Genomic DNA, 16,565 nt, shown 5'->3' with positions numbered 1-16,565 from the left:
GTGGCAGAAGGATTGGATAGAATAGATAAATCAGAACTTCCAGGAAAGTTGAAGTTGTGTTGTCTGCAATTTGGGCTATATCCTAGGTTAATGTGGCCACTGTCAATTTATGAAATTCCAATATCCGTTGTGGAGAGAATTGAAAGGTCGGTTAGCTCCTATATTAGGAAGTGGGTGGGCGCTCCCAGGTGCCTAAGTAGTGTTGCATTGTATGGAAAAGGGATACTTCAGCTACCAGTATCTAGTTTAACAGAGGAATTTAAATGTACCAAGGTCAGGACAGAGCTCTTGTTATCTGGGAATAAGGATGTGGTAGTTAGGAGTGTGGTTCCAAATCCAACCAAGGGGAGGAAGTGGAACCCAAGATCAGCAGTTCAGGAGGCAGAGGCAGCTCTTAGGCATGCAGAGATTGTAGGTAATGTTCAGTTTGGCCGGGGAGGCCTGGGGCTTGGCTCAGGCAAACCGGTATGGAATAAAGCAGGTCTCAAAGATAAAAGAAAGCTGGTCATGGAACAGATACGTAGACAGGAGGAGCTATTTAGGGGTGCAAAGGTAGTGGCCCAGGCTAAACAAGGACAGTGGTTGAAGTGGGAAAGTGTAGAGAAGAGGAAGCTTAGTTGGAGGGACCTGTGGAGTATGGAGGAGAATCGTATTAGATTCCTGGTAGGGGCTACATACGATGTGCTACCAACCCCCAGAACCTAAAACTGTGGGTAAATGAGGACCCTTCATGCCCACTGTGTTCAGGTACCGCAACCTTAAAGCATATTTTGTCAGGCTGTAAAGTTAGCTTGTCACAAGGCCGATATACATGGCGACATAACCAGGTGTTGAAATGTTTAGCTGCAGGCATCGAAGGGGAACGAAGACAGGTGAATTCAGAAGGTGTTAAGGATAGGAGTTTAGCAATTCAGTTTGTCCGTGAGGGAGAAAAATACAGAAGGGATAAGTTAGTGAGGAGGCAAGGGTGTGGCCGCCTAGAAGGTGCCTGTGATTGGGAAATGCAAGTAGATTTAGGGGGAAAGCTTGTTGTTCCCCAGGAAATAGTTTGTACCAAGCAGAGGCCTGACATAGTGTTGTGGTCAGTGAGTCAACGGATATTTTATTTCATTGAGCTGACAGTTCCTTGGGAAGACTCAGTGGAAGAAGCCTATGAAAGAAAAAAGCTTAGATATGCAGACTTAGGAGCAGTTCTGAGCAGCGAGGATGAAAAACTAGGATTTGTCCAGTGGAAGTGGGGTGTAGGGGATTCATAGCAAGATCAGCTGTCTGACTCCTGGGGGAACTCGGAGTGCGGGGACAGAGTTTGAGGAAGACAGTAAAGGAAATGTCAGATGAAGCAGTTAGATGTAGCCAATGGATCTTGAAGCGAAGGAATAATATCAGATGGGGGCCAGCAGGGGTAACTACTAAGCAGGGTACATAACTCCTTGAGATTAGGTGGAGAGATCCACTTCCGCTCAGGAGGAAATCCAGGAAGAGGAAGGTTATTTAAGTGTGGGAGTTGCCTATTTGAATCCCTTTTGTTTGAGACCATGCTGCAAGGTGAGTGTGTTTGCTGATCCTGTAAGTTTATTTATCTCCTTTAACTTTAGCTTATATTGGAGTTATGCTATGTAGCGTGTGAAACACAGTATGGTGAATGTGCTAGGAAAGGTAGTATCAGCACTGCTTCTACCTGGAGCTTGCATGTACGGAGCCTGGGTTTGGTTGAAGGTGGCGGTGCTGTTTGGGCTGAGAAAGCCATGTGTAATGTAAGGTAAAGGAGGTTATTGGGTTGGTGTGGGGAGCAGTGAGACCTGGCATTAGGGGAGTGTCTCTGGGACGCCAGAGATCACTGTCTAGCCTCCTGGAGGTGTCGTGGTACCAACTAGACGAAACACTGGTGAAAGGAGGTTCTCACCCGATGACCCCAAAGACATGTTAGTTATCACTGCTCACTGGTCTGTATAGTTAAGCCATGCCATAATAGTTTATCATAGGGCTTAGGAGGTTATTCACTGAGTGCTGATCCTTTCTCTAGAGCACAAACTTCTTGTGTTTATTTGAATGAATATTCTGGTGACAGGCCTGTCTAAACCAATGTAACTGGACTTTTTTTCCCCCTATAAGTTCTTTCAGACCCAACAAAAACAATGATCTCTCTCTACACGCGTTTCCTTTTACCACATGTTTGCTTCTCTCTGCAGTCAGCTGAGGAATGACTTCTCCTCCGTTTGCGGTTTGGGACAGGGGGAGTTGGCTTTGTTCGCGGGGGGCCCACATGAGGTCCTGACGGAGAACAGCAGATGACTGGCTGAGGACCTAGAAAATGACAACAGTTTTAACATTAATCAAGCTCTTGTGTCACAGCACACAATGCCTTCTAAAGACATTCTTTTGCCTGCATTAGTCATACTCTGATCCTGCAGACTGAATAAATAACAAGTGTAAAAAATAACCTGAATGCACACACAAACACCCACCTGTTCTACTGTGAGGCGCAGTGTCCTTGCTCTGTACTGCTCCCCTTGGTGAAATGTAGCGCACTGATGTCTCTTCCAGATACTTGTCAACAGGGTCTGGGCACACTGAAAACAAAAGTTGATTTCTGGTGTTATTTTTAACTGCAGTGCTAATCATCACATTCATGTCAGTGGAATACATTACAAAGAAGGAAGACCATGTCAACAGTTTTTCTGCACTGCTACGGCCGATACATGAACCATCACCTTAGTCAAGGGCACACAAGCCCGCTGACAGGGGGATCAATCAGTAGAGATGAACCCAGGCCAGGGCCTGAGAGGGGGCAAGGCAAAGGTCTCTGCACTACTGGTGTTGCAGGAGTGGGTGTGGATGGGGGACCACATTTAGATCATTTTGTCCCCCTATCTGTAACTCCTGATGAGTTGCCTGAGTACTTAACAACATGTTAATCATGTTATGAAATGTTTATCAGTACTGTTTTTGACAGAAAATAATGGTTTACTCGAAAGTGAAACTGTAACTGTCAAGTGTGCAAAAAGTACATTTCAGGGCTCCAGAGTGACCTACCGTGGAAATCCAGAGTTCTCGCGAGAGCACAATTTGAATTTGCTCAGCGAGTCACTCTGGAAATCAGTAATGATGCTCATTACCTATGCCCATGAAACCAGGCTGCACCAATCACATCAGTGTATCTGATATAGGTGGGCCAGAGGCGAGCTAAACAGATGACGACAGCCCTGCGACGATGAAGTCCGGAATCAGTCAGTAAACATTGCAAGATGGCTACGGATGAACACCAGTTGTTTGAAACGGCTTTGGCCGCTACAATGAACGAGTTAGACTTGGCTTTTTCTCTAAAAGAGGAACAGAAGACGGCGCTCGAGTCTTTCCTTTGCAAGAAGGACGTTTTTGCTGTTTTGCCGACCGGATACGGCAAGAGTCTAATCTACCAGTTAGCTCTGCTGGTAGCTAAGTGTATACATCACCCCGTGTGTTGTTCTGATTGGTCGTAGTGTTATCCAGTTGCGTGCAGTGATATTTACAAATGCATGCTTGGTGCCGCCCCTCGAGTTGGGCCATTTTCATTACTCATGGCCAGACCCTAAATCTTTCTAGATTTGTGTCTGGATTTCCAGGCTAAGAGTGACCATGTGCAACCAAAAATCTCTCAGTTGCAATTTAACATTTTCATTGGTCTCGCCAGTGTGCCCGACGTTTATCAAGTCTGTCTGTGTCTAGGGTATTTTTTTCCCCATGTGCATTCAGAAACCAAGAATTTCCACCTAACGGTTGTATGCCTCCTTGAAGCAGTCACACTGCAGTTAGTTTACATCCATGTGTGGCCAAACTCATATGTAGCCATGACGGTTGACAATGGGGCTGGGTTAAAATAATCGATTCATCTGATTCAAATCGATCTTCACTGGAATGACCCAATATCGACTGGTAAAATCCGAGATCAGTTTTTTAATATACGCTTTTTCCCCACAGATGTGTGAAGCTTTAACCCCGTTAATCTCACCGGTAGTAAACGAGCCGTGGCGCTAAGTTATGAACAACCGTAGTATTGAGAAGCTCCAATGTTACCTGCTCTTTTATCTGTAACCGTTAGCTTACTTTTTTACATTTGGGTGTAATTTATTATTGTGCTTCAGCATCTGCTCCTGCTGTCTGTTCGTCCTGGCTGCTGCACCACTTTCACGCACATACACAGACACACACAAACACGGAGTAGAGATGCCACGGTGGAGACAGAGAGGTGAAGAAAACGTGAGCTGATGACAACTACGCTTGTTACTGAGTGCAATAAAACCTACTCAAGGAAAAGCCAATACAGCTGTTTAGCAACATGTAAAAATGTTTTTAAAAAAGTGATATTTCAATCTGCTCTGTCCACAGTCTCTCATCCACCACTGCCTATATTTTGTTATGAACAAGCACAGAACGCTTTGGTCTATTTTTTTTTTTACTATGACTCATATGATATAGGTCCATGTGCTTTGTGTGCATCTTAAAAAGTCAGGAAAATTACGCGCTGGATTACATGTTATGATGCTGCACACCAGTAAGAAACAAAAATGTGTAGCTCTGCAACTAAAGATTCCTTTAATTATTGATTAATCTGTCTATCATACTCTTCATTAGCAGTGTTGGGTAAGGGTTACTTTAAAAGTAATCAAAGTACGTTACTGTGTTACTTTCTAAAAAAGTAACCAGTTACTTTACTGCATTACTCCCTGAGTAAAGTAACTCAATTACTTTAAAAGTACTTCCAACGTTACTCCCTGAGAAAAGTAACTCAAGCACTTTGAAAGTACTTTTGAGTATTTTACATTTCCTATTTGGCAATGAACCACAGGGTGCTAAGCCTACATTTTTTGTCTCCAAAATTAAAGTTATGGACCACTTGCCCTTCACTGAGATCCAATTCTCCCATCACAGCTGTCACTTTGACCAGTAGAAACACAGAACGATCTGCTGCCGTAGACAACTGTATGACAACAACACCCCAGCATTTTTAATATTTCCTCTAGGGATGTTACCACACAGAGTAAAAGGGGGAAATGATGGTGTGAAACAGCAGAGGCACTTTGTCAACCTGCTGAGTTAACGTTACTGTCATTAGCATCAAGCTAGCAAACAATGTTACATCCTCACGGTCGGACATAAAGTAATAACATTAACAAATAGCGGCAGAGCTTTTACTCACCACAACTGCAGAGGCCCCCAGCTTCATTTGAAACAAACTACATTATAGACGGTCCGTTATTCATTAATCCCTCTGTGTTTATATATTTACTTTTTATCCGCTCCGTTGTCTTTGTAAAGTTAACATATCACACCGTCATTTCAAACTCAACACTTGTTTCAAATTAAAAGCCCCTTGTAACCTCGGCTGAGAGAATCCCTCCATTTTCTAAATAGGCTTTTATTCTGAAACATTTGTCAGAACTTTCTGTGGAAGATACAGTAGCTTGACAGTTTACGTGTGGCGCTTCAAATGAAGCTCCTGCCATCTGCTGATGCTTTTAGGTGACTACAACAACATGTCGGCTGGCACATGAACAGACACAGTGACTCAAATAATAGTAAAATAAAAATAGGACAAGAATAACCCGATGACATCACACACGCCGTGAAAGACGACCGGGGATAATTGGTAGGGTTGGGTACCGTTCATAATTGAACCGATACGGTACCGGTACCAGTATCTGGAATTCGGTACCGGTACCAAACGGTACCTTATTTCAGTACTTTTTAACTCTAGGCCTTTTTGGGGTATTTTTACTGCCTTTACTTTTAAGCTCATATCACAGTCATTATAAAGGCTACATACACATGCTATATCTTGTTTTTTTTTTCAGGACAATCGGGGCTAACCAGATTTGCCATCATTACGTGTCCTTCTATGTGCCTGTACTTTATATTAATTTTTATATCAATGAAAAAACAAATCTGTGTTACTAAATTCTTACATTTTTACATGTATTTCACCACAACAAGTTGGAAGTTGACATATTCTGCCATATATGAAGAGGGGAGACTCTCAATATAAGAATCATGATGCTGGGACATTCTGTCACTTCACAGTTGTCCAAAATATGTGGTTTGTGCCAGGCGGACATGTTTGCCAGTATTTTTTCATTATTGCAAGAAATTCCATTGACTCATTCACAAGTCAAAAATGTGTTTTATCTGAAAGAAACATGCAATATTTACATCTAAGACCATAGAAAAATAGTCAACCAAGTGCAATGATGTCCTCCAAGATAATATTTGTTTTTCAGTTTCAGTTATATATTGGGGGTACATTTTGGGCATTGGTGGGGGGGCACGTGTCCCCCTCAATGTATATAGTGACTACGGCCCTGTCAGCATGCATTAGGCTGCAGTTGTCTGGGTGCGCAAAGGTGAAGTGGCTGGTCTTGTCATACCAAGTTTGATGGAGTGTCAACTGGACAATATGGAGATATTTGCATCTTGAAAGCCAGACTACAAGTGTGGATAGACAGGGAGAAACACATGCAAGCTTAAGACGTGGTAAGATATGATATTCCTCACTATATGAAGTGACTGATAACAAGATCTGTATAATGGATTGTAAAGAAATTCGTCAGGTTTTTATTTTGTAGACAATTGATCTGTATTTAGAGCGTGATGGGATGACAGCACAATGATGTGTGTGGTCCTGCGCTTTCATGTGATATGCGTGGCATTTCTGTGCGAGCCTGCGTTCGCGAGTAATCCATCCAAGAGTAATGTGTGTGCAAAGCTGTATGAAAGCTCTGTTATACATCATTTTATTGTGATTTTTCGCTGTGAAAACATTGGATTACCGACAAGTGCTTGGCCTTCTCAGAAAGCTACAATTCTGCTGTTTCCACTGATATGCGTGGCTTCTCGCTATGACGCACAGTCGCGGAGAAAATCCACAGAGAAGAACGGGTGTGAATTTGGATGCACTATGCGTCGTTCGGGCCCATAGTCTAAACTTCTCAGTTTCAACATTTTATTGAGAACGTTTAGGAACAGTGCTGCACATTAACTTTTGTCTGCACATTGTTTTTGTCGCCATTGTTGCTGAGTCTGAGGTGCGAGTCATGCGCTCTCACCCCGCCTCCACCTCAGGTACCGAAATTTGGCACCGTTTCATTTTAAGTGAATCGGTACTCGGTAGTACCGACGTGAATCGGTAAAGTACAAAAAGTACCGAGTTTCGGTACCCAACCCTAATAATTGGTGAGTACCAGCGTGTAGTGTGTACCAGGCGTAATGCAAGTGCTGAGTCTGAAATATGTCTGTCAGCGAGTCCTACTCCACCTATTTAGACTCCACCGTAGACAACGGCAGCATTTCTCCGACCACGTAGCGAGCCACAAGCTCTGTGGCTTCTTCCAGACTGACAGGTTTAACGTTATCTCCGTTATTAGAACCAAAAGACAGCCGTTGCTGTTTCGGAGCTGAAGGACCAGCGTTCCAAAAGTAACGGAAGTAACTGATGTCTTGTCTGAAAATGTACTTAAGTATTTGATTACTCAAACAGCAAACTAACGCGTTAGGTTATTCGTTACTGCCACAAGTAATCAAAGTACTCTAGCGCGTTACTTTGTAATTTCCTGACATTAAACTCACAAATTTACAAGAAAATTCTCTGAGATTGTTAGTTGTTTTTTTCTCTCTCACTAATTTATAACCTAAATCTTAAAGGATATACACGGTTTTTTCTTGTATATTTATGATTTTATTTCTGCTTTTTTTCCCCTCTAAATGTTAACCCTAACCCTTATTTTTTCCTGGACAATGTCTTGTTTTGAGATTCAGTTAACTGTCATAGAGAAACCAGAAAATATTGATATCCGACAAGCTGAAATCACAGTTTGGACATTTTTTTCTGTAAAGAAAAGACTGGAAACAATAAATCAATAATTAAAATAGTCAGCTCTAAAAATGTGTTCAGCGCTGACAGGCTTACTTTGCCCTCTCGTCCTGACACTGTAGATGCCCTCATATTTGAGGTGAAACAAAAATGGCACCTGGCCTATGACTTTCGCCTCCAGTTTGAAGACCCTGAGTTTGACAATGCCCTATACAATTTAGTTAACATGGAGGACCTACCACCATCCAAGGCAACCATTAAGTTAGTTAGATTAGTTGAGTCAGATCGGAGTTCAACCAGCACAGATGACACTGTGTTACTATCTGATGACATAGATTCACCAGAGCAGCAGCAGAGATGGCCAGCCATCTTTGTTGTTCCAAACTTCTCGTACAAGATGGAGTATACTCTAAGAGAAGGTAACTCTGCATTTGAGAGAGAGGGGAAAACGCTCACGTTGACCAAGGATCAAAAACACAACATACTGGAGGTAATGGCTGCTGAAATGTACAAGCATAAAGCATATCCTAGCGCACAACAGGTTGGCGTGGCTGCAGATACTCTGGTGAGGAAACACCCCTGTCTGAAAGATAAAAGTGAAAGATCCCAGGGCTATGAGGGTTGGCAGAACAGCCTGAACTTCAAGATGGGCAACTATAGGCACAAACTGAGCAGGGCTGGCATAAAGGATGTGGCTGTGAATGCAGGAAAGCGTAGCAGGACCTATCCAGAGGGTGCAGCACCCAGGAGCAGTATCAAAAGACCCAGAAGAGGGGAAGTCAACTTCCTTCCTAATTACCCTCATGGAGAAAGTAAAGACACACTGGAGAGCCAGAGGCTTGAGATGGTGGAGCAGTTCAAGAGGTCATTGACAGAAAGAGACATGGTTCTCATCCATCAACATTATGCAACACACCTTTACACTCCGGCGTGAAAAAATTGTGACTACAGCTCCTGCCGTTGTCGAACTAACAGACAGATGGCCTACGCTCTTTAATAAAGCCCAAGTGAGTAAAAACTTAAAAATGGCACTTAATGACCCTCAATGTCAAAGTAATTATTAGAATGCATTAGTTTAATATGATATGCCTATTTGTCTTTGAGAACAACAATTTTATTACAATCTTGCATTACTTCTATTTTCCATGCAGCTCTACAGTGAATTCTACAGGATCACCAATCAAAATCTGCCATTTACCTTCTTTGCTGCCCTTGACAAATACACACCTGCTGATACACCAACTGCTGAAGCGCTACAAAAAGAGGAAGACTGGAAGTTTTGGTGAGAAGATGCAGGCAGTGTTGATGGCGTATGAGGAACAGGTAACTTTAATTTTATTTGATTTAATGCATTACAATGAAGTTGAATGTCAACAGCGATTCCAAACATCTCCCTATGCATTCCTTGTCTTTGGTTGTGCACCAGGACAAGAACAACATCAGTGCAGCTAGAACAGCAGCCCTGGCCGGCCTACCACTGTACTTAAAGGAGGATCCATTACATGTCTTCAAAACTTGCAAGGTATTCCTGTGTTCTCTGTTTTCCATTAAGTTAACATTCCAGCGCTTGAGGTTCAGGTTATATACATTTTTAAAATGTGCTTAAAAATCAGCTCTCCTCATATACATGAAGACTAGATTATTTGATTCCAATTTTGGAGCACAAATTATAAGTTAATAAAATAACTGAGCGTCATAGATTACATACTCGTGTATCTTTCAATTTGTCTTTATAGCTGATTTGATAGTCATATATTTTGTTTGTGCTCTTTCAAACTCTGAAAGGTACCTTGAAGGGATAGTTCAGCTTTTTTGAAGTGGGGTTGTTATGAAGCACTAATGCATATAATATCAGTGTATCTCCACTGTAGTGATGCAAACAGCAGCTCATCACCACACTGCTCTGAACGGGATCTGAGATGGTTCAGCTAAAACCTATTTTAGCCAGATACAAACATTTGTTCTTTGTTTTTATATAGCTTTGATTTGCATTTGATTTGCAAATCTAGAAGACTGATGTAGTAATGCTTTCTTTTTCATTGTTTTCATAATTAGCCATTAGCCTAAAACCTGATGATTTGTATATTAACACTTGCACTTGTGTATTCCCTTTTCAGGATGAGTTGGAGCCAGCCTGTGCAGCCGGAGGGAGCAGTGGCTTTGGTGGCAGTGGTCAATGAGGAGGAGGAACCTTCTGGAGTTCCCTTTGAAACCCACCACGTCTCAATCATCCTCGAGGATCAGGTTGTAATGTCTCAGAGATCATGGGCTGATTCACTGGTGATTTTGTTTGGACTGATGTATGCTCTTCATTTGAGCTACCCCGAGAAGCTAAGCAGCTTCTTTGAGTTCACCCAGGTTGTCCCTTGGATCTTGATGATGGGAGGAAGCGACTCAAACCTAAGTTACAGGCCTTGAGAGATGAGCTGGAGTAGTTGTTGACAGGTTTTGTTGTTGAAGAACAGCAGTGGCTTGTATGCCTATTGCCAAAAGCAGTTTTCAGTTCTGATTTGTGTTTAAACAGGCAGGTACTGTACAAATCACACAAGTTCTAGTTTGATTTAATAGTTCTCTATTCAGGAAGTTTTCCTAGCATCATTGGCCTCATTACTGTAATTCAATTAGCAATGATAGCTGCTTTTTGACTTAAATTTTACATAAGCTTATGCATGTTGAAGTGTGTAGTTTGAGTAGTTTTTCATGTTTAAGTAAATGGTAGAAGATGATTGGGCTTAAAGGAATACTCTGACGATTTGGGACTCAAGCCCTTTCCCAATCATTTTCAAAGTGAGACAACATCAACAGTACCTTTTTTGTGTCTGTACGTGCAGTGGCTGGCCTCACGCTGTTAGCCTTGCGGGTTAGCTTAGCGCAATTGCTGGAAGTGGGTAGGAGTCTGTAGCCTCCTTGGTAAAAGTGAACAAAATAAACCTTACAGAAACCCTGTAGCTGGTGTTTTTGCACGCGCATTTAAAACAAAGATTTTTAAACATTAATTTCAAAAACGAGAGTCCTCTTTAGTCACTTTAGAAGACGTTTGATACACGGAGCGGAACAGTGTTTCTGTCATGTGCTGTGATCCGGGGAGGCAAGCACCAGTGACACACTATAGTTCTGTGTATCAAACGTCTTCTAAAGTGACTAAAAAGGACTCTCGTTTTTCAAATTAATGTTTAAAAATCTTTATTTTTAAATGCGTGTGCAAAAATGCCAGCTTCGGGTTTTCTGTAAGGTTAACTATGTCCCAAAGGTATTTGGTGAATTATAACCATTAACAAACATTAAGAGTCACTACACATGTCCCCCCAGAATTCACCAAAATTTGGAAGTACAAAGGGAAAATGAACATCAACGAACTGGAGGTCTTATCAGTCTAACCACCTGGCTCCGCACAACTGGAGTAGGGGTCGAGGTGCCTGCAGGGGGTTGTTTAGGGGTTTTAGGGCAGGGTGGGGGCAAAGCGGGAGGTCGGCCCCGCCGTGGGGGCTGACCAAGTTCAATCGGCCTGTCCAGGTCCAAGTGGGCCCGTTTAAGGCGATCCACCGAAACGTGCTCTGGCTTACCGCCCATGTCCATGACAAAAGTTTCGTCCCCAGCTTCCAGGACCCTGAACGGGCCATCGCAGGGTGGTTGAAGAGGTCCCCGGTGGGCATCATGGCGAACAAACACGTATCCTGCCGACCACAGACTGGCCGGGATGTGGGGTTGTGAGAGGCCATGCTGTGATGTAGGGATCGGTGCAAAAACCTTGGCACTGTCCAGAAGTGCAGTCCGCTGTTGGGCTGCAGACCAGGGAGTTGTGGTGTTAGGAACAAAATCTCCGGGAACCCGAAGTGGCTGGCCGTACACCAGTTCAGCAGATGAGGACTTAAGATCTTCCTTGGGGGCGGATCTGAGGCCTAACATGACCCACGGAAGCCTGTCGACCCAATTGCTGTCCTTAAGGCTGGCCCGGAGAGCGGCTTTCATGGAGCGATGGAACCGCTCACACAACCCATCTGCCTGCGGGTGGTACGCAGTGGTACGGTGCAATTTCACCCCCAAGCTTCCAGCGACAGCATTCCAGACCTCAGAAGTGAACTGGGACCCCAAGTCAGAAGATACATCGGCTGGGACGCCAAACTGGGTAACCCAAGTTCCGATGAATGCTCGGGCCACGTCTACAGATGTTGTCGATGACAGTGGGACAGCCTCTGGCCACCGGGTGGTCCTGTCTACCATAGTGAGGAGGTGTATGAACCCTTGAGAAGGAGGCAGGGGCTCCACCAGGTCCACACTGACGTGGTCGAACCTCCTTTCAGGCACTGTGAACTGCTCTAGGGGTGCCTTAGTGTGACGATGCACTTTAGAGCGCTGGCACGCCATACAGGAAGCAACCCAGTCTCATATATCCTTTTTTAAGTCCAGGGCAGACGAACTTAGCTGCCACTTGTCTCTGCGATGGTTTTCTGCCCGGGTGTGACATCCCATGAACAGTGTCAAAAACCTACCGTCTCCATCCAGTAGGAACGACGGGCCGCGGCTGACCCGTGGAAATGTCACACAAAAGTGTGGTGCCGGTTCTGTCGAAGGCGACAACTTCCAACTGCAGACCTGTCATGGCCGACCTGAGCCCCTGGACCTCCTGGTCAGAAGTTTGGTCAGCCGCCATGCGTGTATAGTCGAGCCCCAAGTGGATGGTTCCCGTGATGGCCCGGGAAAGGCAGTCTGCAACAAGGTTGTTTTTACCTGCCACATGTTTTATGTCTGTAGTAAACTCCGAAATGATGGAGGGTTTGCGCTGTTGACGGGCGGACCATGGCTCGGCTGCCAGGCCCCATTTTCCCACTGCTCATGAACTGCACCGACCGCATAGTCCGAAGCGTCTGTAGTAATGGCGATCTGAGCATCAGGTGAAGGGTGCGGCAGCATTATTGCGCCTGCCAGGGCTGCTTTAGCGTCCTCAAATGCCTTGTCCCTCTCTGCGGTCCAGTCTACAGCGTGTCTGGCGGACTTGCCTTTCAGGGCCTCATAAAGAGGTTGCATCAGTTGTGCAGCTCAGGGGATGAAACGGTGGTAAAATTTCACCATACCCAAAAACTCCTGCAAAGAGTTCACTGTGGTGGGGCGACGAAAACTCACCACGGCTTCTACCTTTGGTGGGAGGGGAACTGCCCCGTCTCTGGTGATGCGGTGTCCGAGGAAGTCAATGGTGTCCTGCCCGAACTGGCATTTAGCTGGGTTAATAATCAGGCCGTGTTGGTTAAGGAGCTCGAAAACAGTCCGGAGGTGTGCCAGGTGTTCTGCCCTGGAGGAGCTGGCGACAAGAATGTCATCCAGGTAGATGAACAGGAAAGGAAGGTCCCTCAGTACAGTGTCCATGAGGCGGTGGAAGGTCTGTGCTGCGTTTTTGAGGCCAAAAGGCATCCTCAGGAACTCGAACAGGCCGAATGGGGTGATCACTGCAGTCTTTGGAATGTCCTGTGGGTGAACCGGCACTTGGTGATAGCCGCGGACGAGGTCCACTTTAGAAAAAATGACACACCCAGCCAGGTGGGCGGAAAAATCTTGCAAATGCGTCCCGTATAAGTTTGCACATTAAAAGTGCTTTTTTTCGCCACTGACCGGTTCAGATCGCCAGTGCTATTTCTGTAGATAGCATATTGTAGCGGCCCTGGGGCAGTGGTGAGTGTGGTATGAGTGGAGTCAGCTGTCAGTAGTGTTGGAGCAGAGAGGGGGAGGGCCTTTTTCCCGAACGCAAGAACAGGATGTCGCGCAACACCCCGTACAGCTTTCATAGGCTGCCTTTGTCGGACGGCGAGATGCTAACACTCCTCTCCAGACACTGCGCCTTGATGACTACTGCCAGCCGAAGAAGAGAAGACATCCAATTCCAAAACACCTCTTCCTCAAGAAAACAGCTGTCCCACGAGTAGAGAGAGCTACAGACATAGTGGAGCAAAGCTCGTGACATCACACAGCCCAGAGGTAAGGGAAAGGCTAGTAAGCTATTTACAGAGATAGCACTGGAGATCTGAACCGGTCAGTGGCAAAAAAAAACAAACACTTTTAATGCGCAAACTTATACAGGACGCATTTGCCCCCGTTACCGTTTTAGCTCGTTTCGCGGCTCCCAGTTGCATCCGCCTCCCTCAATACTGAACCAATTTTAGAACGAGTTGTACCTATGAATCATACGCACACATACACATGGGGAAATAGGGCCCAGAGTGAAAAATACCAAAGTTGTCCTTTAACATCCACCAACAGTCCATAGGTGCATAGGAAATCAGCGCCGAGGATGGGAAAAGTCACTTTAGTTGTGATAAACTTCCAGTTGAAGCGCTGCCCCCCAAAACAGTTCCACATTCCGTGTACCGTAAGTGCGGATGGGAGTGCCGTTAGCGGCGGTCAGGGGAGGTCCGTATTCTCCTCCTAGCATGTCCACTCGTGATGCCGGCAGGATGCTTGTCTGTGCTCCCGTGTCGCACAGAAATCGCCGCCCAGATATGGTGTCTTGGATAAACAGCAATCTGCCTGTGTGGCCAACGCTCATGGCACCTACTGAGCACTGGCTCCGCCGTTTTCCATCCCCCTGAAAGTGCATGGGGAACAGCATCTCTTGGCATTGGGTCCGAACCGGGTATGGTAGTAACACCAGCCATTGGGCCATTGCCGTTGGGCCGTTGTTGTCGCTGCGGCGATATTCGTTAAACTCTCCGGCTTTGATGGGGCAGCTTGGGCTGGAGCCTGTGCAGCCGCACAGTGTTGAAATCCAACCAGGAAGATTTTATCAGCTTTCTCGGCCAGAGCCCGACAGTCAGTGATAGTGGTGTTTGCCAAAGCAGCTCGTACCTGAGTTGGCAGCTGGTGTAGGAAGAGGTGGCGAAACAAGAAATCCGGCTTGTTCTTTCCCAGCAAAGCTAGCATCTTGTCCATTAGCTCAGATAGCTTGCTGTCACCGAGTCCTTGCAGTGTGAGAAGCTGATGTGCTCGTTCAGCTTCAGAGAGTCCAAATGTCTAACAGTTGGCCTTTCAGCATTTCATATTTGTCTTGTTCTGGGGGATTTTCGAGCATGCTAACTACCCTGCTAGCCGTTGAACTGTTGAGGGCTGCTACTACACAGTAGTACTTGGTTGCGTCTGCCGTTATCTCTCGTAGCACAAACTGTACTTCGGCTTGGGCGAACCAAGACGGCGCAGCAGACTCCCAAAACTCCGGTAATTTCAGCAAAACTGCATTCGTCGTCATGCTCGTCTCTGGAAACGTCCAGCAGAGTTGGGGTCACCAATGTAGAAAATGCTGAAACACTCTTCTCTCTCTGACAACGCAACGGCGTGCCGTTTATTAATTAATTCACAATCAACTGACTCTACATGACAAACTGTCTGACTTATAACAGGCTCCTGGGTAACCAGTGCCATGGCTACCAGACAAGCTTCACCCAGGGGCAGACCAGTAACTGCTAATGAAAGATACTAACTGGTATCTTTATTTAAATCTGTTTTCATGTGAAACATAAGGCCTATTTTCTCATCCAGGGTTGGCCTGTTGTTACTTGAATGTACTTTACTGTTTTGTTATTTGCACAGCTCTCAAGCTCTGTACATGCAGAAATATGCCTCTTGGTTTAAAATGTAGGCTATTGTCATAGATTTCATTTGTTTTTACATAACTGTGCATCTCTTTCCATCAGGAAAGATATGTTTACATTTGTTTTCACAGCTGTGCTTTCTTGAGCAGATAAAGAAAAACCTGCAAGGTTTTGAATGTGATTTAAGTATTTAAATAAAACAGGTTTTGATATACTTACGGTTTTGAGTAAAAATGAATCACTTTTCTCACTCTGTATGAAATACTGGTATCATACCGTATACCGCCATATGGCCTAATGTTACCGGGGTATGAGTTTTAATCCATATCGCCCAGCCCTACTTTACACACATCTTCAACCCAGCAGCACAGAAGATCTATACAACCAGAACAGTTTCAAAATGAGTGTCACCCATTCAGTATCTGACCAAATGTCTCTCCTTCTGTTCAAGAGATACGGTGTTGAGCAATGACCAGAAAAGCCCATTTCTAGTAAATGCTTTTGGTATAATACTTTGGGAACCAAAAACCCTTCAGACATGGTACCCAGACCCTAGGTCCGTTTAGTGTTGCACCGCAAACAGTACTCTTAAATGTGGACGGGGTTATTGTCACTCACTTCTCAATCCAGCTCTTGCTGTATTTTGTATTTCCTTATCACCGGTGACACAGAGGAAAGTCTGAGAGGTCCGCGGTCGTTATGTGTTTTAATGTGTAGGTATGTAAATGTTTTCAAAGACGTTTATGTGGAAATAAAAATACCTACAAGTAGTTATGTTTTCTTGTATTAATACATATACAAGTATGGCAGCTTTACACACTCTCCCATGACGGTGCTTAGTAGGGATGTCTTGATCCAATCCTTGGATCGGGTATTGGCGCCGATCACGTTATTTTTACAAAATCGGAATTGGTAATAAAAGATCGGAGGAATCAAAACAACAAAAATGGCCAGGTTTTTCAAATATGTCATTCATTGTTGCCTCCGTTTTCCAATGTATAAAGTGTGGCGATCCTGTATATTTTATAAATATATTTTTTTATAAGACAGTGGTTATCAGCTGATGGCTTGCTCACCTCCAGACACACCCACCAGTGCTATCGGCCAGTGGGATGGCTCGATCAGCTGAGCCCAGGTAGACCAGCCCC

General features: G+C 44.7%; 1 protein-coding gene across 1 annotated transcript in view; it reads right to left on the bottom strand.

Annotated features, from left to right (window-relative positions):
- dedd (death effector domain containing) overlaps window positions 1–16,565 on the bottom strand; it is a 38,477-nt gene that overhangs the window by 5,249 nt on the left and 16,663 nt on the right. Inside the window, exons 3-4 of the mRNA XM_033630068.2 lie at window positions 2,466–2,570; window positions 2,167–2,304 (exon numbers count right to left, since the gene is read on the bottom strand). Of these exons, the coding sequence (XP_033485959.2) occupies window positions 2,167–2,304; window positions 2,466–2,570 (243 nt within the window). The remainder of the gene's footprint in view (window positions 1–2,166; window positions 2,305–2,465; window positions 2,571–16,565) is intronic.

Source organism: Epinephelus lanceolatus, chromosome 8 (genome assembly GCF_041903045.1).
Source record: "Epinephelus lanceolatus isolate andai-2023 chromosome 8, ASM4190304v1, whole genome shotgun sequence".
In the NCBI taxonomy this organism is placed as follows: domain Eukaryota; kingdom Metazoa; phylum Chordata; class Actinopteri; order Perciformes; family Serranidae; genus Epinephelus; species Epinephelus lanceolatus.
Note: the sequence above shows the minus strand (reverse complement) of the source record. Positions and strands in the feature narration are given on the sequence as shown.